General features: G+C 35.3%; 1 protein-coding gene across 6 annotated transcripts in view; it reads right to left on the bottom strand.

Moving 5' to 3' along the window:
* Positions 1-13,856, bottom strand: part of TAFA2 (TAFA chemokine like family member 2) — a 177,110-nt gene that overhangs the window by 9,039 nt on the left and 154,215 nt on the right. For 3 of the 6 annotated variants that reach the window (XR_002866088.2, XR_015285554.1, XR_015285555.1), the window contains exons 4-5: positions 13,218-13,342; positions 1,537-1,720 (exon numbers count right to left, since the gene is read on the bottom strand). Coding sequence is in view for 1 of the 6 variants with exons in the window: in XM_086884575.1 (XP_086740701.1) it covers positions 13,218-13,342 (125 nt within the window). In the remaining 5 variants the exon portion in view is untranslated. Of the gene's footprint in view, positions 1-351; positions 1,225-1,536; positions 1,721-13,217; positions 13,343-13,856 lie in introns of those variants that run through there. The other 3 variants (XR_015285557.1, XM_086884575.1, XR_015285556.1) reach the window with 2 other exon arrangements.

The raw sequence follows: 13,856 nt of genomic DNA, 5'->3' as shown, positions 1-13,856 counted from the left end.
ATTTAAGTATGACAAAAGAGTAAGTGAAAAGTTCTTTGAGAATAAGTCCATGCATAGACCTGTGGTACGGAAAGGAGTCATGAAGTCAGAAGACAATTCCTTCAAAATGAAACATTTGAGTGTGTTCTTCTCATATTTGTTTAAAGTAAAAAAAAAAATAAAAAAATTAGAAGGTTACAGGAAACAACATAAAATAACAGATGACACATTACACATTTCAAAAGACAATATTCAGTTCAGACAGATAGTTCTTTATCTAGATATTTGACACAGATTTTGGACCTGCCAATAATGATTGCTTCTGAAAAGTGATACACAGCATCTCAAAAAAATCACCAAAATTTATTTAAGTTTTCTTCTTTTGTTTTCTTAACATATTTAACCTAAATATTATGCTGCAGTTCATTGGAAATATACAAGACTAAACTCAAAACTTCAATAATTTCTTGCTTAAATAAAATCTCTAGGTATTTGAATACTATGAAACAATTATCATCCTGTGTTCATATTTCCTTGAAGTGGATAGTTTACAAAATAAAATTAGTTGGTGCAATTCACTGGGACAATTATGATAGTGAATAGCTGATGAAGACATACAAGTTACATCAAGGCTAAATCCAATTCATTACCCTTTCCTATGTACTCATTATTACCGTCTTCCAAAAGGTTTTGCCAGTGCATTGAGCCTAGTCTAGTTTTCTCAATGTTTCTGTAACTTGGTAGAGAACTGAGTTTATGGTAGAATTATTTTAACTTAACACAGTGTTTCATTTAAAGACAACAGTTTTATATTAAAAGAAGACTTAAACATAAACCTTATTTAACTTTCTGTAACAGATAATAACTGCAGCAATTCAGACAAGGATATATCCTCTTGAGCTTTTTATGGTGATCACAGCTCCATAGTGGGACTGCAGCATGGCGGCATGAAAGACTGCAAGACAATTAATTACATAAGTGTAATTTTTTTCCTCTTCTACAACACTTATCCCACCTAATCATACCAAGTGGGAGATAAAAACAACCTCTTTCCTTTCAATATATGAGGAAACTGGAGCATAATAAAGAGTCATGCTACCCTTTCAAATGTCAGGAAGCAAGTGGAAATGGAGAGATGGGAACAGGGTCCTGTTTTAGCTTTATCTGACTTCACTTACCAATAGAAAAGGTTTGGTTTTGATTGGAAAGGGAAACCTATAAGAAGCAGTCTCCTGTGTTTACATTCTAAATAAGAAAAAGCAAAACAAATTTTAAAAACCCAAACCCAGCCTTGTTTTAAAATTAGACTGAAGTTTTAAATTGTCTAAGTGGCATAAAGGATTTTCATCTTTTAATATATTTTTCGAGAAAGGGGGTCAGACTGAGCTTCCAATTATCCCCACTAAAAAAAAAAAAAATCAGGTAGTCTAATTTTTCTAATCAAGTATCTTTTTCTTCTTCTAATTTTATGTTGTAGGGCTTTTCCTGGTATTTTGAGTGGAGAGTAATAGGCCATTTTGGACAAGTTCAAAACAGAAATGTAAATGATTTCCTTACCTGTAATTTTATCTTCACTATAAGAGTACCTGCTGTTCTGTTAGTGCGGTACTGATGTGTTTTCTGCCTTTGTCACAAGCTTCAGAGATTCCTCTGGTGATTTTTTCCCCACTTGTTTACCAGCTTCCACTGCTGGCATTTTGAGGAAGTGCACTCACATTTGGCTCCAGGAATACTGCCATAGCTGAGGGAATATAAGACAACTAAAAAACAAGTTAGAAAACAGCAGAACCAATATCCAGGACGGAAAAAATATTTTAAAACAATGAATCAGTCATCAGCTTGAATTTCTTTGATCATTTTCGTTTCTCTTTTCATACATTTAGAATTTCCACACAAAGAAAAGACTTTCCTGTGGTTGGAATTTTGGCTTAAAAAATGGGTACTGACAAAGTAGTGGGTACCCATTCAGAGAATATAAAATTATTTTCAGGAAGTTTAATTTTAACCTTCTTCTGTATGAGTACCCATCATGCCATCACTCCAATACAGATAAGAAAGAGAAGAAAGGTGGCAGATTTGGAGGATTTCAGAATGTCTGATGTCTTTTCTCAAGTCCTAATAGAAGTGAAAAAGGAAGACTTGAGGGCTTTTCACCCAGAGACTCTCACAGATGAATATAGATGGGCATGAACTCATTGCCCAGGAAAACAACACATAAAGTCTCTTTCACTAAGACATAGTCAAGATTATGGTTTCTGATTCACAATAGTTGCAGTCATCTTGGTCAAAGATGAAAAGAACAAGTACTGTCAGTTTAATAAGTAAATGTTTTCTTGCTTGAACATTATGGAGACATCCAGGTGAAAGTTACACTTTAGAACACCTGTGTACTCAGGATCATCTGGATACTATTTAAGAACTTCACACTACAGCAAAAAGAAGTATTCTGTCAAAGCTAAAAGTGAATGCTACGAGTTTTAACTAAGAACCTACTGTGGTATTCAATTTAATTTGTCTTCCTTATAGAAACCTGTCCAGTTGTCCCCATATATGCATCTTCTCATTATCTTCTAAATAGAATGTGGCCTAAGACAAAGTTGGTATGAATAAATTAAAGTAAATAATTGCAATTAGACTCTGGAATTCTAAAACCTCATGTAATGAAGGAAAGAACAAAAGGCTCAGAAGAGGTCATTGCCTTCAAATTTCAGGAATGTAATTCCACAATGATGTGTTTTAAGGTCACAAGAAAGAAAAAGGACTCTAGCAATTTCCTGAATGACCTTCTAAAAAGTAATTGGCTTTCCAAGTTATAGGCTTCAAATCTGTCAAGTTGCATTCTAGAAGAATGTCTCCTCTTCCTTTTCTGTACTTTGCGGATGATGAACAATAATTATTAGCAAGTGGAATTGGAATGATGCCTTAAAAATGTGAAATTTGCATCTTCCAAAGTCTCTCTGAAAAGCTGACAAGGCATCAGGATAGAGAGATCTCCAATTTAAAGAGCAACTAATCTGATTTTGGAGTGCATTTGCCTGAATTAGAAACAGCATGAGCAGTGATGAAGTCCTTTGGTCTTCCTTTGGCAGGAACATGTTCCTAAGCCACAAATTCAGGATATTCAGGAATAATAGGATTGAATTCAGGATAAAGAAACAAGTTCTTCTGGCTGGCATCAGTAATTTATCTTCTGACATTCTTCAACCTGAAGAGACTAAAGTGCAGCTCTATTAAAATTCTGATATCTATAACGACTGAGTCTGTAGATACATGTTGATCAGACACAATCCATTGTTTCCTTGAGAACCCATTGATCTTCACAAACTGGAGATAAATTTTTGTTCGGTCTTCGCAACATAATTTTCCAGGTTTCATCATACAAATAAGCTCTGGTGGACTGGGTATTTTGTAGCTTCACCCTGCACTTAAGAGTTGCATGGCATTCATCACTGCAGATATGGAAGGTGATGGATGATAATCAGGACTGTAAGATCAGAGAAGGGATCATCTGTGTATTCTAATAATGCAGTAGAAGAAAGCTCAGAGTCCATTTTATAGAACATGGACAGTCTTTTGGAGTCTTTTCTCTAAACACAGCAGTAGTGTCTTTCCTGAAATTGACTTGGTGCTCACCAGGGTAGTAGAAGAAGTAAACTACAAGTCATGAAAAGAAGAAGGAATTTTGAAATTCTCATGGAAATTATGTTGGTTGTTAATTTATTAACAACTTATTAATTTATAGGCAGCAATCTTCCACTTACTCCTGCCTGAATTTTTTCTTCATTTAGAAGAGTTTTCACAAAGAATGGGACTATCTTCATAGAGATAGTTAAGAATTACAGTATTCACTTTTCTACGCAAGGGAATAATATCTGAGTAATCTGATTTCAACTGGTTTGAGAGTTGTTCACTCTTCCAACAGTGACTGTGTAGGCTCAGAATGTTCTGTACATCTGACTCTCCACTTCATAGTGATTATTATTCATTTCCTTCCCTATAAGAAGGCAGAAAAGCAGAGCAGTGCCAAGGGGGTGTTTCTGATGTTTTCTATAATCAGTCCTAATGAGTAAGGAAATAAGAGGAAGAAAGCTATGTTATTTTGAAGAATTGAAAGCACTGCCTTTTGAACAATTGAGGGCCAGTCTTTCCCTCCCTCATACATTACTGCAGCTAAGCAGTGATACAGAGTTTGTGAAGCCTGTGCCAAATACCCAGGGAAAGAGGAGAAAATTCTGCCTGCAGCTATTTAGGCAGCAGATAATGTGAGGTTTCAGAATAGCCTGGTCTCTCTGACCAGAAATGTATCATTTCTGACTAGCAGAAATGATCCAAAGAAGTCTCTACAGACTAAAAAAGGAGGGTGAGACAAGGAAGAAGCACTACTTTTAGAGCATGCCAGCATGACTCACATGATACTGGCATTTGAATATCATCTTGTGCATTAATTTCTGAGATATTAGAAGCTGACAAAAATTTTCCAAGAAAATTAAAAAAGACTACTAGATATTCAAAGAGCCCTTCTTGCACAACTGTGAATGGCAAAGAGACTGGCAGAATGAAGCTGCAAATGGAAGTGGAGACACCTTTGATTTTTGTGTCAGGATGCTGGAAAAGTGGAAATTCATGGGGAAGTGAAGAAAGCCAGTCATTAACAAACAGCCTTAAGAAATTGTTCTTCTTTTCCATCACGGAGGCAGAAAATTATTCTTCAGACATGAGGTCAATATCTCAAACATGCCAGCAAAGGACAAGGCAGAAGAATAAATAAAGTAAATCACAAGTTGAATCTTTTGGGACAAAGGCAGAAAACATCTTGGCTGGACAGGTGAATTGGAGGATTTGCACATGAAAGAAAGCAATGGTTGCGAAAATCACTGATTAGTAATTAATGACATACAACTAATTTGCATTTCTCTTTAAATATTGCAGAAATAGTTTCCTTTGATTGCAGCATAATTCTGTCGAGGTTCAGGTTCTGGAGAAGCTAAAATGGTGCTTTACAGTGTATCCTAGCTGCAGTCTTACCTATTCCCTGATAAAATTGCATAAACTACAGCATATATAGTGCAGATGTAGTGCAGCTATGCTGTGAGTGTGATGAAGAGACTGCAAAAGGTTTCATTTCTCATTATTTTTACAGTGTGTCTATTCACAAAAAAAAAAAAAAAAATATATTGCACCTCCTGAATAGCTTGAGACCAGACTCGGTGTCTTCACAGGGAGATACAGCAAGGTAATGTATAATCAGGTTCCCTCTTTTCAAAAGACCTGTACCTGTGAATATTGCCTTTATCTCATTCTCTCTTTTTGATATTACTCACTTTGATTCTTCATTTCAGTATCCATAGGTCTCAAAGTCAGAACAGAACTAAACAAAATTTGAAACTTTTGAAAATTTTGAAATTTGACATTTTGAAAAAGTCTTGGGATTTGAATGCTTGGATTATCCTCATCTGCCCCAAAAGTTTTACTGACCTTTCAGTCTATGACTTTGCTATAGCATTTCACATCACAGTACTTCTTCCTTTAATCCATTATTCCATAACTAGTCTTTTGTAGATATTTTAGAGTACATTTGCTCTTGGGGAAAGGACCATGACACGTCTAGATTTCTGAGACCACAGAGGAACCATCATCAAGCTGTGGGCCTAGACTCCTGCCAAATGGAGACTCACAGTCCCATCCTATTACATAGGATAGAACTAGGCACACAACTTCACAATAACCAAGCAAATTTGCTATATAAAGGCTACTTTTAGGAAAATCAATAAATTGTATATCCCTGAATACTGATGATTCTTTTTAACATGTGTTGGCTGGCATGCTAACTATTTCCATCAAAATGTCCAATTGTCCCAAAAGATTAGTGTTTAGGTGTCCTACAAAAAAATACAAATCTTCAAAATGACAGAACTGCGGTGGTAGATCAAAACAATAATTACTGTAATATAAAAGTCCAGCTTGATCCTAGAAAATATCATCATATTTCCATTACCAGCTTATTTGTCCCTTAAAAATTGTATTTATTCTTAGAAAATATGTGTATACCATTTACTGCTATTTTAATGACAGATTAGATACAGTGGTCTCTGAGTTAGCAATGAGAAACATGCTGAGACAGCTGCAAATTTCTCCTAGTGACAGATTAGCCAAAGGCATGGAAAGAGATACCATAGCAACAAAGAGGCTGTCACAAGTGCAATCACTCTTTTCCATGGGTAATATTTTGCTACAGTCTGTGTGCTCACTTATATTGTAATCACATCATTTTTATGAACCACCAGGTATTGCTGGTCACTGTATATATGTACATTATTCCCATAAATCTTCATTTGAAATTAAAGTAGGAGCTGAGGAGTCTATACAGAGGCTCTGAAGTGAGGCAGAGGAACAAAGTAGTTTTACAGTAAGGTGGTTTCTTCAATTATATAGCCCCTTACATAATATTAGGAAAAGGACTTCCTGTACCTGACACATGGCAGATCACTGATCCATCCTACCATTATTTCAAATTTCTCAGTGGTCAAAACAAAAGGCAAATTTTTTTATGTCATGTAAGTTAGTAGCAGTTTTACACTGCAAAACATCATGTATATGTACAATGTGGTGTGAGAAATACACTGCTTTCTTAGCACTCACTGACCACAACTACCATATATCGTGCCTATCACAAACATCCTGGAATAACTTGTACATAATATTTAGATTATTAATTTCTGCTTTCTCTAATTCCATTTCATTATTACTGCTGTTTCTGAAAAGCCTAGAAGAGGAAGAGGAACGAAGACAAGAGGGAAGATGCTACCCACCACATATTTAACTTTGGCAGAAAAAACAGTAACACTTAAAGAGCCTATGGATCTGTTGCTTGTGTGAAATACAGACCAGCAACTAATATTGCTGCATTGCTAACACTAGGTAAGGCTCAGTTACAAGAAAAATGCCATTCTCCTTTCATATCCAGGGACACATTTTAACTCTCTTACATTATGTTGTCTTAATCAAGCCGTGGTTATGACAGCACTGGTAGTATTTGAGTCACCACTTTATGCTGCCTCTTGACACTGGGAATCTGAGTAGCCCACCGAAATGTAAAGGTAGCGAACAGAGGTCCTTTCATTCCTTATGCTGAAAGGGTTATGAACAGCATATTTTATAAATTAAAACATAAATAAAATTACTGTCTCTCCTTTCACCAGCTGTAATTAATTCAGAAACAACCAAGCATCTGCAAGTGAAAAAGAAGAGATAGGGTAAAAGTGTAAGCAGTATTTATAGATAGCAACAAAACTGCATTGATTGAGGGCAGTGGGATGCACATACTGGACACAGTTTGTCTTCACATGAAGCCAGTTAGTGTGTTTGGACAGTACACTTCCTCTTTTTCCAAGAGGAAAAATATCTTATTCAATTTTGAGTTTCCTTTAAATTCTGGAAGCCATAATGTAAAATTAGATAAACTGGGATATTATGAATAACTGAGTTCAGGCTCTCTCCTATATTGTTTTTGAAGGTATAGACACTCTCAGTATGGATTTCTCACCATCCTGGCAATATTTCAGTTCTTTTCATATTATTCATCTATCTCTGGTATTGATTTGGAATTCAGATTTGGATTTGAAATGTAGATAAATATGCTCACTATGGATTTATTTTTAGCCCTGTAATATTTCTGTTTTATTTCTCCCTGCTCTTGTAATATTTATTTTATTTTATTGCACTACTCTATTTCTGATATTGGTTTGGCATATAGTTACATAGTAATATACTAGGTATTGATTTCTTTCTGTTCTGCAGTGCGCTTTCCTCTACATGGTAAAAAATCTTAGCCAGTTTTCAGGGAAACAATTGCAGTTCCTTCAGCTCATTTAAAAGTGTAGGTGCTCAGCTATTCCAGAAGCTGAATGCTCATTTCCAAATTATCTGGCTGAAAATACTTCTTTCCCTTGTTTTCAGGAAAACATTACTCATTTTCATTTCCTAGAGATTTTCAGGGGTTAACAATCTATATCTGCTATGTATCTGATTTTCTTGCTGTTAATTTTTATTATTAGTATTAGTATTACACCAACAATTCTAAAAGAACATGCACTGTTGCAAATTTTTAGTGAGTAGTAGATACTGGACATGCTGCTTATCATAGTATGAGTCATTGATTTAGCTCATAGCTGTGCATCTTCAGAATGTGAGCATTTCTTAAACTCTTATTATAACATATTTGATAGTGGTCAAATTCCAAAGCTCCCCAAACTGACAAAGAATGAATGGGCTTTTATGGTCATCTTCCTGCTGAAGACCACATCAAAGGGACTAAATTATCTAAGCTGCTTCCTATTTAACATTAAGTATCTAAACATTAGGGGCTAAGTTAGTCATGGTAGTTTTCCTCTAGATTCTTTGAGAAACATAAGAACCTCCAGAAGACAATTCATCTGACTTATCTTAGAACAAAATCAATTGTCCTCTGGAACTGAAAAATTCTGTCTGAAACTAAAAAGACAGTCTCCAGCTTGGGCTAGTTATCACACTCTAGAGAGTCCTAACCCAAGCAAAGTCCAGTAAATTCTACCCCACATAATTTAACCACAATTTAGTGTTAAACTATGCCTCATTCCACAGGCAGTTCTACCAAATCAAACTAAAAGCCTGAGGACAAGGTTAATTTTATTTACCCATTTAATTACTGGGCAGTGCTTCAAAGCTGCACCAGGGAAGGTTTAGACTGAACACTAAGAAGCTTTTCTTTACCAAGACAACAGTCAAACATTGGAACAAACTTCCTGGAGAGGCATCTAAGCTTATCAGATTTTAGGAAACATTTAGATGCTGTCTTTATTTACATGCTTTAATTAGGTCTGCCCTGAATTGGTCGGGTTGCCAGATGAGATGATCATTGTAGGTCCCATTGAACTGAAATAGCCTATTTCATTCTATACTTTTTCCCATGAAAAATTCCAATGCAGATTTCTCTACATGTTCATAAAATATCAGCCTGGGAACACTCTCCCATTGCCTGGAGCAAGTACACAATTCTTCAGTCATGTTCCACCTCCAGAATCTCGAGATGAGACCCAGGCTACACCACTTTACCTTGTTCTTTTTCTCTAATTTCTGCAGGAAAGACACACAGGTTTATGAGCTGCCCAGGAGCCATGACATGTTCCAAGATGGTCCCAGGATGGGTGCCTGGGGAACTGGGACCCCAGGAGGAACTGCAACATGCACTTCCATACAGATTACTACTGTATGTATATTGTACTGATCTTATAAATACAAGTAAAGCCTGGCATCTAGAGCTGCTCAGGGAAAAGCCTTATCCAGAGAGAGACCTCTGATGTGCAATATACTCCATAACAAATTCATAACAAAAACATAATTCTTTCTCTTCAGCTGTTATCTGCAAAGCATTAGTTTTCAGTCTTCGTAAAGGGCTGATCTCTTTGATAGAAACTCAGAGAATTTCTAAGATGTCATTCTCAGTTTTATATATAATAATAATATATTTTTTCAACTGATGGGAAAATTACTTTTTTTTTTTTTTTAATACAGGCTCTTTCCTGTATTGCAAGAAGAAAAAGGAAACATAAAAAAGAAAGAAAACAAGAAATGTAACTTCTGGAACTAGAATAATTATATTAGAAAGAGACTGTAGAAGAAAGAGTATTTCAAATTTTAAAAAAGAATTGGATTTTCCCGTTTTTTGAAACACTTTTCTCATCATTTAAGGAGGGCAACATGACAAAATTTTTGTGTTTATGTATCAAAAATTGAGGCCAGCCTTGTGGGAAAAAAAATGCAATTGTTTCCTTTCACAACAGTTTCTCAGCCTGAAAGAAAATGCCCAAGTGTGCCTGGTAAAACCTCAGCTATGCTCATAATCATCTCATAATTCTCCTAATGTATTCATGAACATCCTCTTTTGTTGTGGTATGCCCAGGAACACAAGCCCATATTTTTTTATATGAAGTGAAAAAATTTACTGATTTACCTAAGTTGTCATTGCTTTTTTCCCCCTTCCTCTCCTGCAGGCTACACAGAACCAAAATAGTCAATTCTAAATCAGCACGATCACTATTCGTCTTATTCAGACACATTTTTTTTCCCATATTCCCTATATTTTCATTTTTCCCCTATATTTATTCACTATATTAGTTTCTATGCTTAATTCTTAATATCACCCTATTACCACTAATATGCAAACAAATTAGGAAAATAATACCTGGTTTTGTATTCTAAAGGTAAATCATTTCAAAATTAGATTTCTTAACATTCAAATTCTGAGTACTTCTAATTTATCATTCATGTATGACCTTATTAGATCTATATAACTGAACAAAATTCAAAACCTCAAGTATGCCACATTTTTAAAAATCAATTAGTTTTCTGCCATTTTTCATCTGGCTTTTTTTGCTTAGTGACTAATTCCATAACTATTAGGAAGTCAGTATCACAATTTTTTACAATAGTGAGATTAAATATGCAAAAAAAGGTGGACAAATAAAAATATCTCCTTCCTCCACTGGTTTTTTTTTTCTAACATAAAGATTAACTGTTAACAGCTCAAGATGTGGAAACATAGCTGCTACTTTTGAACTTGGTTTCCTGTAAATGACAGAACCTCAGCAGGAAATTGGGTTAGGATTTTGGCACATGAAGAAGGCAAACTTACAGAAAATGTTTGGAGGTGAAGATAAACTGTTTTTTCTCTTTCAGGAAAGCCTTGTGAAGGTTTTTCTGTGACTACTTAATCACCCAAGTTATTCAGTTCTCTTTGTTTCCTTATGGTTTTCCATTATACATGATAATCACATATAGGTTATTTCATTTGACAATTTGGAAACTTATTATTCATAACTTCTTAATACTGGCTTTCTGTATAGTTATTTTTATTACTCTCAAAAAAAAAGAGGGGGGTATTTTTTTTTTTTTTTAAAGAGCAGTTTAGAATTTTTCCTTTTATTTATATAGGCCTTGGGGAGCACAAAGAGAAGCTGCAAAAATATGGTAGTGACTACATATTAGGGAAAAGTACTTGGTCTTTGATAATAAGCTACTCTGTTAACAGGAAGAACCACCCATATTTTCAGTAGCAATATATATTTTAATGGCCATCAGAATGATGTCTCTTAAAATCACAGGTTGCTGTATGTGAAAGACAGAGACCTTCATTCACCTGTCACTGAACTGTTTGCAGTGACTTAGGTCAACTTGCAGTCAGAAATTTGAACTAAAGTTTGCTATTGCCTTATAATAGCTTTTCATCTCTGGAAAATGAAGGAAAAAGGAGGAAAACATACAATATCTGGACATACTAGAAGGCAAAACAATAGAGGGGATTGAAGGTGACTAGTATTTTCCTTTCAGTGGTGCTAGGTCTGTAAGCAGGTTATGGTAGCTATTGTACTGAATCAGTGTTTATGGCAGCAAATAAACAGCAAAAAAAGTCAGAAAAGGACTGGCTTTTCCAAAGCATCATTACTGAAGGGGTATGAAATGAATCCTGAGGATTGCCCCCACCATGGAGAACAAGAAAATTCCAGCTGCTGCGAAGAGACAGACCTAAAAGTCTAACAACAAAGGCATAAATTCTGAGGACAAGAGCCTTGGGCTTGTTTAGATTCCTAACAGCAAAAAAAACTTCCTAACTCCCAACCAAAGCAGATAAACCCATATCCTGACAAACTTTTAAGAAGAAATCTCATCAAAACAATCATAATTGATTTTTCCCTTTTTTTGACCTCTTCTTTTCCTACAGAAATATAATCCAGGCCCACATTTTTACTTACCATTTGTTAAACCCTCTTAATACACATAAAGTGGCAAGTATTCTGTAACACTAATTGTGTCATGCAGTAGTAACCAGGAAAAATTTCAAAACACACACAATTCTTGTTCTAGTTCTAGTTCTGGTTCTGGTTCTATTATTATTATTATTATTATGAAATATCTATCTGGTTCCTTTTGATTATATTATGTATGCACATACATTTTACATGCATATTATTGGATTTGCATTAGCATTTACAAAGTTAAGTGTGAGCAGCATTCCAGCAGGGCTGTCTTCAGAAGAGACATATCTGAAAGTGGATTCAGGGAGGGAACTTTGAAACAAACATTTAGGAAGCATCCTTCCTTCAAAGAATGTCAAAATGTTTTGGAGACTTATAAATACAGAAACTGAGACATATAGAGCTCTCTGTGGAGACAAGGAATATAATTTAAACAGTGCATGCTACATTTGACCACGACCAATGTGTACCAGAAATTTAGTGCCTAGGTAAGGAATATTTCACTAAAATTACATAGATACTCAAACACCTGTATAAACACCAGTCTAGCATCTTATGGTCTGACACTACAAACTATTAAATACATACAAGAAAAATCAGTCATGAGTACGTGTGCTGGGGTGCAGGGGGGAAGGTGTTTATACTTTCACACATGCATATGTGTCTTCAGAGTATGTTTTCATCTTTTGTAAGTTGATGAATTTTGTTGACCCTGACAAGATACAATGTCATAGATTTAGGAAGTTTGTGTGTTTAATGCTTATCTGAAGAATTTGTTTTTCTTCTGTTTCTCTTAGCCACCAAAATGCAAAGATGACAGCATTTGTTGTTGACATGCCTCTGTTGTCAGGCATTGTATATGATGACCTTTAAATATATTTCTGTTAATATAAATTTGAAGCAATAATATGAAAAGCATCAAATGAAGGAAAGGAACTCCCTGAAGCTCTGTCAAAATTTTTTAGTAAATCACAGTTATCCAGTATAGAAAGAACCAGATCATACTGTAATGACATACATCAAATGCTTACCATACTCTGCAGTTTCTATGTAGAAACATGGTCATTCCATGTAATTGACAAAAATGCTTGTTTGCTGTCCTTTGAATGAAGAGCTTAGCAAAGTGTACAGACTTAGTGCAACTGATTTCGGAGAGAAATACATATTAGATTACCATGCATTTGATCATTACTGTTAGTTGAAGGTATCAACTCTACTATCCCCAGTGCTTACCTGAGAAGGTCTGGCACACAGCTTACTATGTTCAAACAATTGTAAAGTATGCTGAGAAAAGTGTGAGGGACCAGGAAGTCCAATCCCAGTACAACTCTCTTCCCATGCTTCTTTAGTCTTCTCAGCTTAGGTCTTCTTTGTGCACCCAATTTCCTGTGCACTTTTTTTTTTTTTTTTTAACTTGTTGGTAACATGTCAGGTTGGTATCATACCTACCCTAGTTGTTTTCACTTTATTCCCAGAGGAACAGCTCCATCCCTTACGATCTGGAAGAACTTTACATTCCTCCCCTTCAAGACATGGTTGCATGTGGCACCACCATTTCTGCTCCACTATTGAAGCTATAAGAGAAGAAAACAAATGTATTTGTATTTTGTTGAAATGGACACTTTAGGATGCCATTACAACATTTTTTTTTTTTCCAGGGAAATATGAGAAATATGTTGACTAGATAGCTAGTCTGTGCTTTTCAGCCACCTCAGAACCTCCACAGGAAGTTAGGTTTCCAATTTGCAAAAGGTGCTATGTGCTTCAGTCAATCTCTTCACAGCATTTCTTTCCAACTTCATTTTTATCTTGCTCTGCCAGATTTCAAAGTTTTAAGTAGCATCTCCTCTTTTGCTTGGTCTATAATATAGCCTAGCGTAACTTGATTAAATTTATTCCCCAACGATGATATATTTACAGCTTCTCTGTCAGCCAACAACATATCAGCATTAAAGAGATCATGTAAAGGGTGATTCCTGCCACTCTTTCAGAGAAAGAGCTGTGAAAAACCAGCTAGTATATTCCCAAATAAAACATATGAGCCCACACCAGAATTGTTAAGACACTAAAATTGAACTGTGAATAAAA

Source organism: Cyanistes caeruleus, chromosome 4, assembly GCF_971803275.1.
Source record: "Cyanistes caeruleus chromosome 4, bCyaCae1.hap1.1, whole genome shotgun sequence".
Taxonomy (NCBI): domain Eukaryota; kingdom Metazoa; phylum Chordata; class Aves; order Passeriformes; family Paridae; genus Cyanistes; species Cyanistes caeruleus.
Note: the sequence above shows the minus strand (reverse complement) of the source record. Positions and strands in the feature narration are given on the sequence as shown.